The sequence below is a fragment of the Nomascus leucogenys genome, chromosome 12 (genome assembly GCF_006542625.1).
Source record: "Nomascus leucogenys isolate Asia chromosome 12, Asia_NLE_v1, whole genome shotgun sequence".
Classification (NCBI taxonomy): domain Eukaryota; kingdom Metazoa; phylum Chordata; class Mammalia; order Primates; family Hylobatidae; genus Nomascus; species Nomascus leucogenys.
The window spans coordinates 65,862,818-65,879,650 of record NC_044392.1 but is presented as its reverse complement, the minus strand read 5'-3'; the positions used below and the strand labels follow the sequence as shown (position 1 = coordinate 65,879,650).

At 56.0% G+C, this 16,833-nt stretch overlaps 1 protein-coding gene across 1 annotated transcript; it reads right to left on the bottom strand.

Moving 5' to 3' along the window:
* On the bottom strand, nt 1-12,837 carry ALX3 (ALX homeobox 3). The gene is made up of 4 exons (XM_030824872.1): nt 12,473-12,837; nt 6,731-7,047; nt 3,576-3,704; nt 1-3,181 (listed from the first exon to the last, which is right to left on the bottom strand). The coding sequence occupies exons 1-4, from the start codon at nt 12,747-12,749 to the stop codon at nt 2,873-2,875; spliced, it is 1,032 nt and encodes a 343-aa protein (XP_030680732.1). The 5' UTR covers nt 12,750-12,837; the 3' UTR covers nt 1-2,872.
* Between the last annotated feature and the right edge of the window lie 3,996 nt (nt 12,838-16,833).

Genomic DNA, 16,833 nt, shown 5'->3' with positions numbered 1-16,833 from the left:
TGATGGGCCCCCTGGCTGTGGCCCTCCAGTCCTGACCTGGTGTCCATGTTTCTGCCAGGACCAAGATTTAGGGCTCTGGCATCTTCTCTGGGGGAGACAGGAACCTCAGCAAAAGCAGCTGGGATATCAGGAGGGGCCACTTCCCCTTTCCCTTCCCAGAAGGGGTGGCCAGAGCACAGGCCTGGCCTTGAGGAACCACTGGCCTGGGCGGAGGTCTGAGGTTACCTCTGGAGTGAGGCTGGGGGCAGGGGTATCTGGAGACGGGGCTGTGTCTTAGGGGTGTGTGGGAGGAGGAGGGACACAGCTAATGAGAAGCAGGTGGAAGGGCTGCTCATGCCCCAGCCAGGGGACAGGCTGGCTGGGATGGCCCAGTGAGTAGGAGGACCTGTCACCTCACAGACAATCCCACAGAACAGGCTCCGGGATGCCCATTCATATTCATTATATGTGAAGTGGGCGGTTGTAAAGTTAGCTTTCTCTTCATTTAGCTGTCACTGGACAGAAAAATATGAGCTGTGGGCAGATGCCCCTGGATGAGAGCCAGTAGCCAGTCTCTGGCCTCCCTGTGCCCTCCCCTAGGAGCCCCCCACTCCGCCATGGGTCCCCTCCTGGCCTCTGCCAGCCTCTGCCAGCCTCTCCCACTCTTGCTTCATTGACCTCTGGCTCACCTTTATTTTTTCTCCTGTCTCTTCCCACTTCTGGTTTCTTTGTTTGGGTTTATCACAGATCCTTTCCTCTTCCCTCCTTTCATCTTTCTAAGCCCTCTCAAGAGAGAAGAATCATATTTTTCCTCAACTATCACTGTATCTCTGGCACCCAGCACATTGCCAGGCTGAGTTGGCACTCAAAAATGTTTGTAGAACAAACTACTCTCTCTATATATCTTTCTGACTTGGTGGGGAAGAAGGTCCAAAACTTTGCTGATCACTCCTTGGATGAAGAAACTTCTCATACAGTGGTGTGAGCCCTGGAGTCAGAATGGTTGGCTTGAGCCCCTATTTCATTACTGCCTGGCCAGGTGAAGGAGATTCTGTTCATCAGTGGCAGCCAGGGATGTCTCTCCTTCCTACCCTGACTCTCCTCTTTCTGCTGGGTCCCCTCCTGGATACAGGGCTCACACCTGTGGACCTCAGAGCCAGCGTCAGGACGGAGAGGAAAGAAATCACCAAAAGCCAGACCCTTGTATAGAGGGAAGGGGAAGGAAGGGAGGGAAGGGGAAGGAAGGGAGGGAAGACAGACTCCTCTGGGGATACGTGCGACTGTCTTGGCTGGGAAATCTGTTCTGGTGGGGGACTCACCCCCTCCTCTGGAATCAGCTCAGCACTGACGTGTCTTTGTGGGCTTGGGTTTCTCTGTGCCTGAAAGATGAGGCGTGGGGTGGGGGTGGCTGGGCTGCTGGTTGAGGCTGAATTCTTCTGAGCAATGTGGTTGTGTTTACTGGGAGGGTGGGAGGGCCAGACCTTTTTCCTGCCTTCCAGGCTTCGGAGATAAGGCAGAAAGTGAGGATGAAGGATAGAATGGGTAATACTCTGAAGCCACAAGAAAGAGTTCTGGCTTTTGTCTCTGCCCCACAGCTCAGACATGTTCCTGGGGCATCTGGAAGGAAGCAGCCCCACTCCCACCACCCTGGGGTCCCAGCCCATGGGGAACGCAGAACCTCAGTGGGCACCCCTTTCTTCCATTCCACTTCCCGTCCATTGTCAGTTTAGCCACAAAGTTATTTCAGCTTTTTTACTGCCCTTCCAACCCTCAGTTTTCCCTGCCACATGAGCCCAGCCCTAGAGCTGAGCTTTTCTCCTTACCTCCCAGCACAGCCAAAGCCACAGAGACCCTAGGCAGGTGACAGAGCCCGGCCTGGCATGCATCCGCCTTGAGGGCTCTGCTGCAGGACCACCTTCCCCTTCCTCGCCAGCCCCTCAGGGGTTGTGGCCAGCCTGCATCGTGGACACAGACCAGCCCCAAAGCAACCAGTGCCAAGCCCTGGGGATAGACAGTCACCTGATATAAAAAACACCACCACCTTTATTAGAATGCTGGGCAGCTTTTTTTTTTTCTCTCCTTAAAAAAAAAAAAAAGTGTCTACAAAAATGGGGATCAGGATCTCAGTCTGTGGAAATCTATTTTATTCTGACCAACATCCAATATCATTTCCATGGCGTAGCTCTGGGCTGGTCCTATGGAAGAGATTCCAAATATGTGGTGATTTCTGGTGGAATTTCTGCCCCCTTGGAGGGGAAGATGAGCATGGCATGCTGGGAGTGCAGGCACAGGGCAGGAGTGAGGGTGGCTGGAGCTGAGGAGCCAGTGTTCCTTAGTCTATGCTGACCTTGGCCTTTACACCCTCCTTAGTGTCAGATGCCAGCGCGCCCCCTGCTGGTGGGGAGGGGAAGCAGGGCTGACTCCACCCCATCATGGGAGACTCCCTTTTGGTTTCCGTCTCATCATGAAGAGCTTCAGTCCACTCGGCGTCCTCCTCCTCCCATTTTCCTGGGTTCCTTGAACGATGAGCCAAGTAAGCTGTCTTAGCTGGAGAGATGACAATGGACTTGGACAAAGTCTGGGGGAAGCAGGGCAGTGTCTCCCTGCCTCCAGCCCAGAGTTCAGGTGAGGGGACTCAGTTTGTGGCAGGAAGAGTCCTGGCTGCTTTGAAGCCCCTTCTCCTAGGCAGCCCCACCTTATTCTAAGAGAAAAGACCCTGTAACCTGTTCCCTGCTGGGGGCTGACAGTGCCAGCTGCTCTCCCAGGCCTCCAGAACCATCTGGGGCTTGGAGGCAGAGATGCTTCCTCCCTGGTGTTCAGGCAGGGGTGAGCTGGGAGCGGCTGGGAATGGAAAAGGAGGTGGGCAGCTCATTCTGCAGGTCCATACGACCGATCACGTGGTCCAGTTCAGCAGGCTGGGTGGCTCCTTGGGCTTTACCCTGAGCGAGACGAGGCTTGGAGACTTATAGTCACCATCTGAGGAGGGCTCAAAGCTGTGGCCCCCCAGGGTGGGGGGAAAGCCATGGATGGAGTAGATGCCAGAGTGAGCCGCAGAGGGGGCTGGCACCCCCATGAAGCCAGCCACACTCCCATGGGGGTGGGAATATGGAGACATGCATGGGGAGGGGATGCCCTCTGGAGACACAAGGCAGGGGCCCCCAGGGCTCCCAGATCCTGGACCGGCCCACAGGGAGTTCTGCAGCTGAAAAGAGAGGGGAAAGAAGGCCCATGAGCCGGTAGCCTCAGGAGCTGACTTCCCTACCCAGGGGCTTTCTCTTTGTCCTTGGGGCCCCAGAAAATTTCCAGGAAACCTCCATTTGGCTCAGATCTACCCCCCCCAACCCCCAACACTGGCAGTGGCATCTCAGGAGGCTCCTGCCACTGTTCTCAAAACGAAATTTTCTTCTGGGATTCCTTTGTGTTCCGCATGTGTCATTCATGAGACAGGCAGGAGCCCCGGTTTGCAGAGGAAGAAGTGAAGTGGTGTACCCACTGTCATACAGAATGCTGACGCTCTCCAGGTCTCTTCAGGCCAGACCTCATATTCTTTTTGGTGACCCTGCCAGGTCCTGGCTCAGGTAGGGCTGGGGTCTTACCTGAGGGTGGCTGTCAGTGCGGGGCAGCACAGAGATGTCATAGGCAGCTGTGAAGGGGTTCCGCCCCTCCTGGATCTTCCCATAACGCTCGCGCTTCCGCCACTTGGCTCTGCGGTTCTGGAACCAGACCTGGGGGCAGGTTGTGGGAGTTTGAGGGGGTGATAGGGCAGCCCTGAGGAGAGGAGCCTGCTAGGGAGAGTTGATGGTTGTGTCCTCTTGTGGGATGGGGAGCAGGCTCCAGGATGGAGGATCTCAACTGTTAATCCACACTGTTCTCCTGGCCAAGGAAGCCTGGGAGGAAGCCTGGGAGAGGCCCAAGCCCGAAGTGGGTTAATTGGCCCCATGGGCCTCCAGCTGTCACTCCCCAGGTTGAATCACTGTGGTCCTCCAGCCTGGCTATGTCTAGTAAGGGTGTTGTGGGGGCGTCTGTGAGTCTCAGGGGCCCTAGGTACTTCCTGGGTATACTGTGCACATGTGTTGGGTTTCTAGTCTCCCTGCCTCATCTCCTTTTCCAAGCTACCCACCTCATAGCATCCAAGGAATCTTAGACATTTCCGTTCAGGTCATGTCTAAACAGGGTTTAAACCCTCAGTGACTCCCTGGAGACCTTGGTCCAGAGCATAGTTTCTTAACAAGGCCCCTGCCTCTCTGCACAGCCTCATATCCTGCCAGGCAAATACATTTATTCTTCTGGTTGCCTCCCAAGCAGCTGCCCAGCTCTTCTGAAACACTGCTATCTTGCTCCTTCCATGTTTTGCTTAGGTTTTCTCTTCCTGGGCTACTCATCCCCTCAACACATACATCCACGCTGGGCATCCTCCACAGGACTTCCAAAATACCCTGGACCGCTCTTTGTACTCACCCCATTCCATTACCATGATCTGTTTGGGAATCTGTTTCTCCCATTTATTTGTGAGCCCTTGGCAGATAGGGGTGGCACATCTGTGTGTTGTGCACATCTGTGTACATATCTGTGATGAATTTGTTGTTTGGTATATGTGTTGTGACTGTTACATTTAACTGTATTGGTATATATGTTTTGTATTTCTATCATTTAATCAACATTTATATGTCAGCCACTAAGCTAAATTTAACAATGTCAAAATAAAACCAACCAAACAAAATAACCCCTGCTTTCCAGGGATATCTAGCTGGGAGTCACAACAGAAGAAAGCTGTGTGTGTGTGTGTGTGTCAGTAATCCATCTACCCCAGCTGGGATGAGAAATCCCACCCCAGCCCCTCAGGCGCCCTGCCCCCATGGTCATTCCTACACATGCAGGCAGGTAAGACACCAACAGTGAAGGGGCTGTGCATACCCCATCCCCCTAGCTCCCAGGTTGCCAAGATAACAAAGCAGGCCTGCAGCAAGGTCAGCAAAAGGCCACCCCCACCTGGCCAGCTGCCTGGATTTCCTTTCTCTGCTCTCCCTCCCCTGACGGAGGATGAGGGAGCCTGGAACCAGTGAATCTGGCTATTGGGACTCACTTTTCTGTTACTACCCATTCTCCCTTGGAGATCCCAGGTCTTCCTGACATCCTGCCAGGCCTTCCCTGGGCTCTGGACCTGCCCTCTGCATTATCTGGTGTGTAGTCTCATTCTTCCTCTCCATGGGGCAGGGTGTATGGGTGGGTTTCACGCTCCTGTCAGAGAAAACATTCCTACTCCAGGGTCTCCGTCCTTCAGGAAGCTTCCAGACTAGGGCTGAGGGCCTCATGGCTACTCCTGCACCCTCTCAGGTTGAAAAGGCCTGGGATAGGAGCAGAGGAAGTGCTCTCCACCTCCCACAAACACTTGCTATGGGAAGAGCTGGTTAGACCACACCCCGGAGGCCTGCTAAGGTGACTCCATGGTCCTGATTCCCATGGCTTATATCATCTGGGGTTGCCTTGAATGCCAGGCCTCTTGCCCTGATGACCTCAGCCCCTGGAGGCCTTGGGGGACAGTCTTGGAAGTCTGTTTTGGCTGCCACCTCGGAGGAGCAGGGAGGCAGGAGAACTCAGCAGAGAAGGGGAAACAGCCCAAGCCTCTCATCCTGTTGGATGCAGCCATAGGGCCTTCTCTGTTAGATGACAGCTGGCCTTCTTATAGACTGGCCTGTCAGTCCCCATATCCTGCCAGGACTGTCTCCTGCCCTAGTGCCTTCACAAAGAGTCTCTGGAAGGGCCCCCTGCAGGGTGGGATAGCATGAGCTTTGTTCCTGCTAAGTCTCCTCCATGGTGGGAGAGAGACTCCTCTGCCTAAGAGGTCACCTCCTCACCTTTCTCCAGAACTCCAACCCACCCCTCCCAGTGCCTCCTGCTTGGTATTGGGAAGCCTGCTTTGATTGAACCAGTTCAGTGCAAGCCAGTGAATGGCCATCTTCCTCTTGGGCCAGACTCCTACTGAAACTCCTTCCCCATCCCCAGCCAGCTTGCCACCTTCATGTGCTTGACACTTCCAACATGCTTGGACGTGGGCTTCCCTTGCCTTCCTCCCTTCTCAGCATTTGCCTACCCACAGGCTGGGCTCCCCCCGTGTAAAACTGGCCACGGCCCCTCTGGGAAGCCCTGGCACCTGATCTCCGTGGGGGAGTTTGTTAGGATAGGGAAGAGCTCCCAGCCAGCCTTTCCCAGCCAGGGTCTGAGCTCTGGCAGGGACCCAAGGTCGGTGGCTCCAGACGACTTTGAGAATCACTGACCCTGAGACCTCCTGACAGGAACCATCCCATTCTAGGCAGCCACCTCAGGAGCAGCCCTGATGTGTGTTCAGCACTTCACTGCTTCCAAAATGTGGCCATCCCTGTGATCCTCAAGATAGTCCCTACGCAGCCAGTCCCATCATTCCCTTTTCCTGAACTGGGAAACTGAGACTGAGAGATTCATTAACATACCCTAAATCACCTCCAGTAAGTGGCAGAGTTAGGACTCCCACACAGGTGATGGCTTCCAGAGGCCATCGCCCTTACACCCAGGCATAAGCTTCAATTTGGGCCAGAAGAGCGTGTGGCTGCAGCAGAGCTGGGCATGAGGGTGAGCCCAGGAGGGGAAGGCTGGGGCAGGACCCTGAGAAAGGTAGCTCTGGGAGGCACCGGTGCCCACCTCTCCCAGCCCTTCCAGGGTCTGGTCACTGTGTGGTAGAGGCAGCCAGAGAGCCCCATCCTTGCAGTGCCCTCACCTGTACCCGGGCCTCGGTCAGGTCTGTGCGCAGGGCCAGCTGCTCCCGGGCGTACACATCAGGATAGTGGGTTTTCTGGAAGACCTTCTCCAGCTCCTCCAGCTGGAATGTGCTGAAGGTCGTGCGGTTACGACGCTTCTTGCTCTTGTTCTTGGCCAACTCCATGGAATCAGGGAGTCCCGGGGAAAGAGGAAGATGCAGGCTGGCCAGGCAGGGGCCTGGGGAGCCTTGCAAGTTAGAGGGCCCGTCTCTGGGGCCCCCTCGGCAGTCCAAGGGCAGCTGGGGGAAGCTGGCAGCTTTGGAGGTCTTCTCCTCGGCTGCAATGGAGAACACAAAAAGGAGGATGGCAACTGAACCAGGGGCTTTTGTGGGTTGGAATGGAGGGAGGGGGAAGAACATTGACGCCTCAGTCTCCGCCTCCCCCTTCCTTTCCCTTCCCTTCCTCCCAGCGGCCACCCTCCATGGGAGCCTGGCATTTAGAGGCCTGCCTGCTGAGCCTCCAGCTGGGGAGGGGGCCCTGGGGAACTATGTGCTCTGTGGTCTGGGCGGATCTGCTGAGGCCAGAGTGGGGTTCATTTCGGGGAAGTGCTCTGTGGTGGTGCGTTCCACAGGGATGTGAGAGGACTGGCGCCACAGCAGGACCACCACCCTGGCAAGGCCAAGAATGGGGGCAGAGGGCGGGGTGAGGATGGGGTGGTTGACATCTCCTGCTCCTGCCAGAAAGTGCTTCCTTGTTCCTAACTCTGCAGGCCTTGGTTCCCAGGCCCCTATGCCCACGCCTCTGCTCCCAGGGCCAGGCAGGCAGTGGACATGGGTGCTCAGACCACCTTTGGCTGGTCTGGCTGAGCTTTATTCTCTGAACCCCAGGTCTCAGGTCAATATCAAATTCCCCAGCTCTGGTGTAAGAAGGGCAAGATGGGACAAAGAAGCTTCCAGAGGGATTGCCTCTCTCCATTCCTCCTAAAATTGTGGTGTCTCGGCAAGGACTTAAGCTCCAGCAATAGAGAAGCAGAGCTGAGATAGGCTGTGCTCAAAGAAGGAGAGTTGGGGACCAGTGTCACAACAGGGCACAGGCCCTGTCCCCATCATTCCCATCATTGACCACCCCCTCCTTCCTCAGGAGTTTCTGACTGCTCCCCCATTGCCTGTGTTTAACAGGCAGGGAAGGACTTGATTGCAGACTGGAACAGTTTCCAGCAGCCCCACTCTGACATGCTAACCCCTACTCCAGAAGCTTGGTGGAGCCTCACCATGGCGGATTGACCGATGGAGCATGGTGAAAAATAGGTCATCCTGATTGCGCACGCCCTCTCCCTCTGGCAAGGACCCCCAGCAGTGTCCCCATGAAATCCCTCCTCAACAGTCCACTGGGATGGCAGCTGAGACGCCACAAAGACGCCCCACTGACTCACACAGCCTCTTGCCTGGCTCTGGGCCCATCTCCAGTAGAGGCCTGGCCCTGACGAGGCCCAGCTAGCTGGCACAAGAGGCAGTTTCTTCCCAGGACTTGGTGTGGGGATCACAGCTGTGGTTGGGGGAGGATGGGACTGGAGAAATGGGCCTCTCAGGATCTGGGTCTGATAAGTCCCTGTCTGCACTGTGAAGGACAAATCAGGCAGGGTCCTCCTCAGCTGGAAGGTGGTCAGTTACTTTTCAGGACTACCCAGGCCATGAAATAAGCTCCCGGTGTGTGTCCTGGAGGACTGGGAGAGTCGGGCAGGACTACCTAGCCTTGGACCATGCCCAGCCTGTACACAGGCCTGTACACAGGTAGCCCACAGCTACAGCCCAGGGACCAGGGCTCCTTCACAACTCAGGTGGAGCACAGGGGAGAAAGTGTTCCAGTCCCTGACTTCCATTCTTGGGCCAGCACATTTCAGGTTTAGGGGCAGTTCCTTTTGATATAAGCTTAGGAAGGAAGACTCATAGAAGATGAACCAAATAATTGAAAATGATCAGGAAGACTAGGGACACTGGAATGGGACATCCACCCCACCCCACCCCCACCACACGCATACACACAACAGGCCATGGAAATGTTCAGCCTGAGAAGGAAGAGTCTTGTTGTCTTGGGTTTGTAGGAAGGCTGTGCTGGACTCCAAGCAGAAAAGGGGTGAGGGTAGCTCAGGGCTGAGGGTCAGGGCTGGGGTTCAAGAGTATTGACATCCTGGCAGAGGCCCTCCAAAGCCCTGGGGCTTGCTCATCTGCCTCTTGGGTCTCAATAGGACCTGCCCAGAGGAAGTGACCAGATCTGGGGCCCTGAGACTTGCGTTCCTGACCTTGAGCCACCAAGCTGCTAGGGACAAGGGATGAAAGTGCAGTAGGACTTCTCAGAACAGCTTCTCCAAAGAAGAGGCCAAGACTGCTGACCTCTGCCCAACTCCCACGCCTGCCCAGTCTACAGCCCTCTCAAGGGACCACAGAACTGCTCTCCTCCTCATTGTCATTGCCCTGAAACCTCCTTGATCTACCTGGAGGACACCAGAGGGAGGGTGGCATCCCCCCACTTTGGGAGAGAGGGGCACTCCTCAGAGAACACAGAGCAGCCTCCTGAGGAGCAAGGCCCAGAAGAGGAAAGGGATAGAACTGGGATAAATGGAAGGCAGAAGCCAGGAAAGACAGGCCAGGAATAGCAGCCAGCAGCTTGAACCTAAGCTTGTAAAGGAGAGAGGGCTGCTCTGCTGAGCACGGGGCACATCGGAGGTGTGTGTGGATTGTGCAGAGGAGTCACTGCACCTGATCCAGACACTAGGTGGTTAAGGCGGGGTACTCATGTTGGAGACAGCCTGAGACAGCGCTGGGGTGTCTTCTGCCTGTGTAACCGCAGGGCCATGGCAGCAGCTGTTGGGCGTGAAAGCCAGGAGCCTTTTAACGTAGTAAAGGAGCTCTCTGTCCCTGACCCAGCTCTCAGGCCTGCCGTACCCTGAGCACCCCTCACCCGGAGGAGTGCCAGAGCCCCTACCAGCGGCTGCTTCTAAGCCACTGTGCAGCCAGGAAGCAGCGTCGTAGCAGGCCCGAGTGCTCCACTGTCCCCACAGAAGGCATCCACTGAGACCGCGGGACCAGCCTCGGCTTTCACATTTCGCTGCAGCCTTGTTCCGCGCCGCACTGTTTCCTCCGGCCACTGTGGGGTCGCTAAGCGACCTGCAGAACTCGCTGAGGCCCGGGCTCCTGCAGCTCCCGCCGAAGACTCAAAGCCAGAGTGGACATAAACGCCGTGGGCAGGACCCCGGTGAGGCCTCGGTGCCCTTCTTGGGGGTTCTCAGCCTTGGCCCAGAAGCCTCAGCCCGGGTCTAAGAACTTGGGACTCTCCTCCACGTCGGCGGTCGGCCGGGTCATCCGGCTCAGGGCCTCAGCGGCAGCGGGCAAAACTCTAGTAGGAGTCTCTTGCCGAGGGCGTGTTTCGACGTCAGAGCCAAACTCGGGGACAGACTAGCCAAGCGCGGAGGGCGCGAGAGTGGCTGGCAGCGCCAGCACGCAGCCTGGGTTCAGAGCAGGGCTGGGCGCTCTCAGCAAAGGGCGGCCTGGGGCTGCGCGGGCGGCGGACGGCAGGCGGGAGACGAGCGAGGTGCGCCAGCCTCTGGGGCGCGCAACTGCCCAGCCTCGTGAAAGATCGCGCCGCAGATGGGGCGCAGCTGCGCGCTCACTCGTGTGGACTGGAAACGCTCCGAGCCGGTTATTTTAAAAACCGGGAAATAAGGCGGGTTCCCTCTTCGCCCGCCACTTCCCACCAAGTAGGCTGCGCTGCCCTGGGGGCTGACTGTCCTCAAGCAGCCAGGCTCCACCGCGCGCCGTGCTGCGCCGAGGTCCCCTCTGCCGCAGGGACGCTGGCCGCCCATTGAACACCGGCCAGAGCGCCAGAGGCGAGCGGCCGCCAGGATCTCTGCCAGGCTCTGCTCGCACCCGCCTGCCTCCCTTTCGTTTGGCCTGTCCTCCATTCAACTGAAATCGTTAATTTTCTTACCCCCTTGTTCTCATTTTGATATATTCCACGCTTTAAACATGCTCCGTTTTCTTTTGTTTAGTCTGCTTCCTCCCTCTTTGTCCTTTCCCCCTTCTCTAGTTATTCGTTTCGTTGGATCTTGCTTTTTTTATTCGTTCGTTCCTCATTTATTCATTTTAGTTCATCCCAGCTCGCCGACTGCCATTTACCCTCTCGTTCTTGCCGCGCTCTCCGTTGTTGTGTTCAATTTCCCTTTCCCTTTTCTTGGTTGTCGTTCGCTTTCTTTGGTTTTCTTTCTCGGTATTTCGTTGTCAAGGACACCCTTGCCGTCGGATCCCAGGGTGCTGGGTTCCTCCCGGCCGCTCGTTCCGCACCAGCGCTCTCTGCAGTTTGCGCGGCATCGGTGTGGTCCGGGCGCCCGTGCTGTCGGTGCCGGATGCGGCGCGCCTAGCAGGGACGCGGGCCTGTGGGGGTGGCTCCTGCCCGACGCCGAGCGCTGAGCCAGGCCGGGTACCTGTCTCTGGCGGTGCTCACCGCGCTGCGCGGCCTCTGCCGTCTGGCTGGGATCAGAGGAGCCAGGCCAACTGCTTCTCATTAAGTCCCAACTGTGGTTTTTATCAGGAAAGCCTCTTTCAAAGGGCACAGACACGAAGCTCCGCGGACTCGTTCATTTCCTCCGTTGACCCACATACACCTCCCCGCCCTCCCCTACACATTCCCACCGCCCCGGCTGGGCGAAAGCCGGAGATGCCCGGCCACTCCGTGGAGGCCCGCGAGGCGCCAGCCGGGCGGCGGCAGGGGGTTGAGGCGGATCTTGGAGGATCCAGTTCTGGGCCTAGGCTGCGGGATATGGCAGCGCAGATAAGGTGGGTGCGGTGCGGGAGCCGAGACGCCTTACAGGTCATAGGGTGCGGCGGACGGCGGCAGAGCTGCCTATCAGCCTGCCAGGCCCCTGCCTTCAGGCGCATTCTCGGATGCCGGGGCGGTCCAGCCGGCCTTAGCACAGGGCACCGGCCCGGGAACCCGCGGCGCCTGGGGGTTGGGCTGCCCAGGGCTGCTCCTGACTGCCCAGCGGTGATGATCCAGCGCGGGGAAGCCAAGACTGCCAGAAGGGCGGCTATCATCGTGCATAACGGCAGGGAGGCCAGCTTAGTATGAGAAATAAGAATACAGTTATTCCGTCTTGAGGACAGCCCTGGCATTGCACGACCAGTCGCGGCCAGACTGTGCCAGTCTGCCGCACAGGCAGCACCATTCCTGTGAAGGCTAGGCCCGGGGAGGAGAGGCGGGCCAAGGCCAGGCCGCAGTCCCCAGCCGACCCCGATTTGACCACTCTAGGTCGAGGCCCAGCCTCAGGGCCCTCAAAGGGCGCCAGACACAAAAGCCGCGCTTCTTCGTCAGGGCTCAGTGTGGCTCCACAGCCCTTGGCCGGGTCTGGGCTTCAGGGTAGGTGGCAGTTCTAGTCCAACTTCGGCAGAGCATGCTCTCTCCTTTCAAGGTCCGTATGCTTTCGGGCCCCGACTGGACTCCGGGCCGTCGCCACTGCACCTTCCCTCGACCTCCCGCCTCCCATTCCCGCCACCGAGGAACGGTGGTTCACCCTCCCGCCCCGCACTGGCCTTTGCCTGGCCCGGGCCAGCGCCAACCCGGCTTCCGTGGGAGCCGTGGCGAAAGGCTAGAGGGGCAAAAAGTTGAGAAATAGGCGAGCGGGAGAGATAAGCAGGAAGGCCCGGGTGGGCCCGGGTAAGGAAGAAGGAGAGAGGGTCGGGCTGCGCTCTACGCCCCGCGCCGCGCGTTACCTTCCGCGGGGCCCTCGTAGAAGTGGCCGCCGTTGAGCGCCGGGCCGGGCCTGAGGTCCTGCAGGTACTTGGCGGGCGGCTTGGCCGGCTCTGGGAGGTAGGGCTCCAGGGGCCCGCAGGCCGGAAAGCGGGTCAGCCGCGGGCCTCGGGGTGGCGCGGGGTGCAGGTGAGGCGCAGCGGCGGGGGTTCCCTGCGGGACCGGAGGCTCGTCCCCCGAGGCCACATAGGGGCCGGGTGCAGGCCCCACGCGGAAAGGCGCGCAGTGCTCGGGGTCCATGCCGGCTCAGGGCGCACAGGCCTCCGGGGCTCCGGGGCTTGCGCTGCCCGCGCCGCCTGTGAGCGCCCGCCAAGGGGGAGGGACCTGGGCGCGGGGGCGCGGAGCCCCCGGGAGCGGCGCGCGCCGCGGGGGGCGGGGGGCAGGGGAGGGGGCCGCGCCTCTGACTTAATGCTGGAACCATCCACGTCACGTGTGGCCCCTTGCGGGTTAACCCCTCGGAGCCCGGGAACCCCCTCCCCCCCGTTCACCCAGAGCCCAGTCCCAGGCAGCTCAGGAGAGGATGAAGCAGCCTCCTCTCTAGGGCAGGATCCCTTTGTCTACCCATCCAGGTGAGTCTCTTGCTCAGAGCAACACCCGTGGTCCTGATATCCAGCCTAGAGGCACTTGCCCCTAGAGGGGTGAGGCCGTGTGGGCATCCCCTCAAACACTTTTAGGCCTGGACTCTGGACATCAGCCTGGGATGAGGGCCTGGGAGGGCAGGCAGGCAGGCCTTAGGCTGCAGTTTTACTTAGGTCTCCGCTAGGAGCTGGACAAAATGTTGCCTCAGCAAAAAATCACCTCCCTTAGAGATCTCGTTCCTCACAGTGAAAGGAGCTATTGGGAATATTGTGTGGAAGCAGATCTAAGCTGGGAATGGGGTGCTGGGGAGCTTAGGCCTGGACACTATCATTAATTAGCTATGGGTCCTTGAGCCAATCATCAGTGTCCTCATCTGACTGTGGAGGTCGGGCCAAGCCAACCCTGGGTCTTTCTATGTATTTGAGGTGTGTTTCAGAAGTAGAGACAGGGCCAGAGCAGACAGGGAGACTCCCATGGGCAGCTCAGGACTGGACAGTGTCCTGCAGGGGCAGCCTTTGGAACAGGTGGAGGATGAGCAGAAGGGCTGGGGTTTCCTCTGGCAGCAGCTTGGCGTGAATGCGTTTCAGTGGGCAGATGGCCCAAGTGTCTGAAGGCCCACTGGAGAGACTGTCTGCAGCTCGTACCTCAGGGCTGTGCTCCCCCAGGCCTGACGATTCAGAAGGGGTGAGGGTAGAACTGCATCTTCTAAGAGTTGAGTCTCCCCATCCAAAAGGAGACAGGATTAGAGCAGTAGCTTAGAATTTCGGAAAAGAGAAATAACCACCACCCTACCTAAGATCTGGGGAGAAATACCCAAGGACCCGAGGACCCTGCTCACTTCCCATGGATTGAGGAGCCCGTGGGGCTGGGTTGAACTTTTTTTATTTTCAATGCCCCCGGAGACTAGCAAGAGAGGTGGGGAGTCAAACATCATTTGTATTTCATTTGAATTCTCAATTTTTAAAGGAATCCAAGAGGCCTGGTGTGAACACCTCCCTCTTCCGCTGGGGGCTTAGAAGGGGTTTCTTGGCTCCTCAGCCAGAGTTGGGCTGTAAATCAAGACCAAACAGGAACCAGAAGCCTTGCATCTCACAAGGAGTCATTAAGGCGTTATTAAACATACCATAACTTCTCTGAAGCCTTATTGGTTTCAACACCACATTGGAGGCATTATGGCCATTAGGGCCCCTAATCACGGCATGCAGACTGGCCAGAGAGATGTGAGCACCTGGGGCTGGTATTTCTAGTCAAGAGGGAGGCTCGGCTTGAAATTAAGCTTCCCTTCTGGCCTCACCAGAGGGATCCTTTCTCCAGGATCTGGTGGATCCAGCTCTGGGCAACCAATTTGAACCGATCACCTTTGCCCATTAATAAGGTTTTTCAATAGTTGTTGATTGGATATTGTTTTCTTTTCTCTCTCCCCCATACCTGTGAAATTGGATATCGTTGACTTTCTAGGACATCAGTTTAGGATACCTATTCTATTCAACAGAGTTATCAAGAAGTTTACTGTAGAGGATGCAAATATCACCCAGGAAAATGTCACCAACAATTTAAACAAGGCAGCCTGGATCAAAGGCTGAGTCTTCTGCCTCCCATGACAACCTTGCTGAGCCTCAGTTTCCTCATCATAAAGGTGGGCCACACACGGAAGTAGGGTATTTGCAAAGCATTCCTGTTTTGATGCACTGTGTTAATTTAACAGATGGTGATGATGATAATGATTACCATCTCCAGTGGGTTCCATCACTGAATAGGTGAAAGGCTCCTGACTTCAGACTGAATGGGCCTAAGGCTGGAGCTGAGCAGAGAGACGCAGGGACCTGCATCCACTTTCAAGCCCAGAAATTTCTCTTGACATTCTCCCACTATCTGAACAGAGCCAGTTTCCATGCTGGGATGGTGTTACCAATTAAACTGAGGAGAGAGACAACCCAAGATTACATGAGAGTTTTGTGGGTAAGTGAAGTTGCCCCTTCTGGGAGAGTTTTCTTCCAGAACCACACAAATCAGCACATGGGGAGGAGACTTTTCCACTCGTCTTTTAAGCCATTTGTGTAAACTTTTATCTATCTGTATGTAGTCTGGAAAGAGTTTGATGGAGCAGGTGCATAGAAACTTCAAAAACAGCAATCTCAGAGTTAATACATTTTCCTTCTTAGGGAGGCTGGGAGATCATGGAGTGTCACAAAGGCCCTCATATTATAGGTAAAAACAGCAGCTAACACTTACATATACCTATGGTGTGCTGGGTGCTAGCTCATGTATTCTACATACATTGGTTTATTAATTTTTTTTTTTTTTTTTTTTTTGAGATGGAGTCTTTCTCTGTCCCCCAAGCTGGAGTGCAGTGGCGCGATCTCGGCTCACTGCAAGCTCCGCCTCCCGGGTTCACGCCATTCTCCTGCCTCAGCCTCCCGAGTAGCTGGGACTACAGGCGCCCGTCAACACGCCCGGCTAAGTTTTTGTATTTTTTTTAGTAGAGACGGGGTTTCGCCGTGTTAGTCAAGATGGTCTCGATCTCCTGACCTTGTGATCCGCCCCCCTCAGCCTCCCAATATTAATTTTTATTTTTAGTTTTTTAGATAGAGTCTCACTCAGTTGCCCAGGCTGGAGCACAGTGGCCATGATCTCAGCTCACTGCAACCTCCGCCTCCCGGGTTCAAGTGATTCTCCTGCCTCAGCCTCCCGAATAGCTGGGATTACAGGCATTGCCACCATGCCTGTCTAAGATTGGTTTATTTAATCCTCACAGCTCCATGAAATAGGTACCCTGTTTTCTAGAGAAAGAGCCTGAGGCCAGGAGGGAGCCATTTGTTCAGGTAGACACAGCCAGTTAGTGCCAGAACCAGAATTTACGCTCAGATCCGCGGTCCCCCACTCCACATGACTCCTCAGTCATTCTTCAGTTAACGAAGCTGAAATCATTCACTGCGCACCCTCATTTTCCCAATGGGAAAGGAAGGCTGAGGCCAGAGTGGCCTGGGGACACTGCACTGCTGCCTTCATGATCAGCAAATGGCATCTGTTGAGACTCGCACGCCTAGCTGCGGCCGCTGATACAGTAGGTGGAGGGTGGTTTCTGCTAAGCTGAGACCAAATGAAACAGAGTGCTTAACACTTGAGAGGTTTATGACCAACACAGCCAGATGTGGGGCAGAATTTTAAGAGAATTTGTGAATTCACCATTTGTGCTGTTTAATAACCAATTGAATTATAACAGCATTTGTCACTGAAAAATTGTCCGTGGAGTAAGAGATGAGTGGATAGCAAGATCCAGATAATTCCAGGCCCTGTAATGAAAAAACTGAACAAAACCCCTCTCCATCTGCTAAGAAGAGCTACCTTTTAAATGGAAATGATACTTACTAGCTGTTTTACACTGGCCGAATGTTTAATTCATTCGTTTAATAGGAGAGACTACCATGTGATCCCCATTTGCTGGTACCAGGATACAGTGGCACACACGACATGTGATTCCCGCCTTCACAGTGCTTACACTTTGCTGGAATGGAAGTGTCTCATCCACATTGAGGAAAATCAGCCTCATTTGGATGTGAATTAGAATAGAATCTGGTCTTGTGAGAAGAGTTCCTGGCTCTGGGCCTCAACTGTAAGGTCAGTTCTTCATTTAGGGAAACATCAGCCCCAGCACCGCTTTCCGTTTCATTCTCTACTTCCCTCAGCCTGCACCACAGGAAGGGCATGTGCTCCTTTTTCCCCTAGTGGATTTCCAGAAGGGATA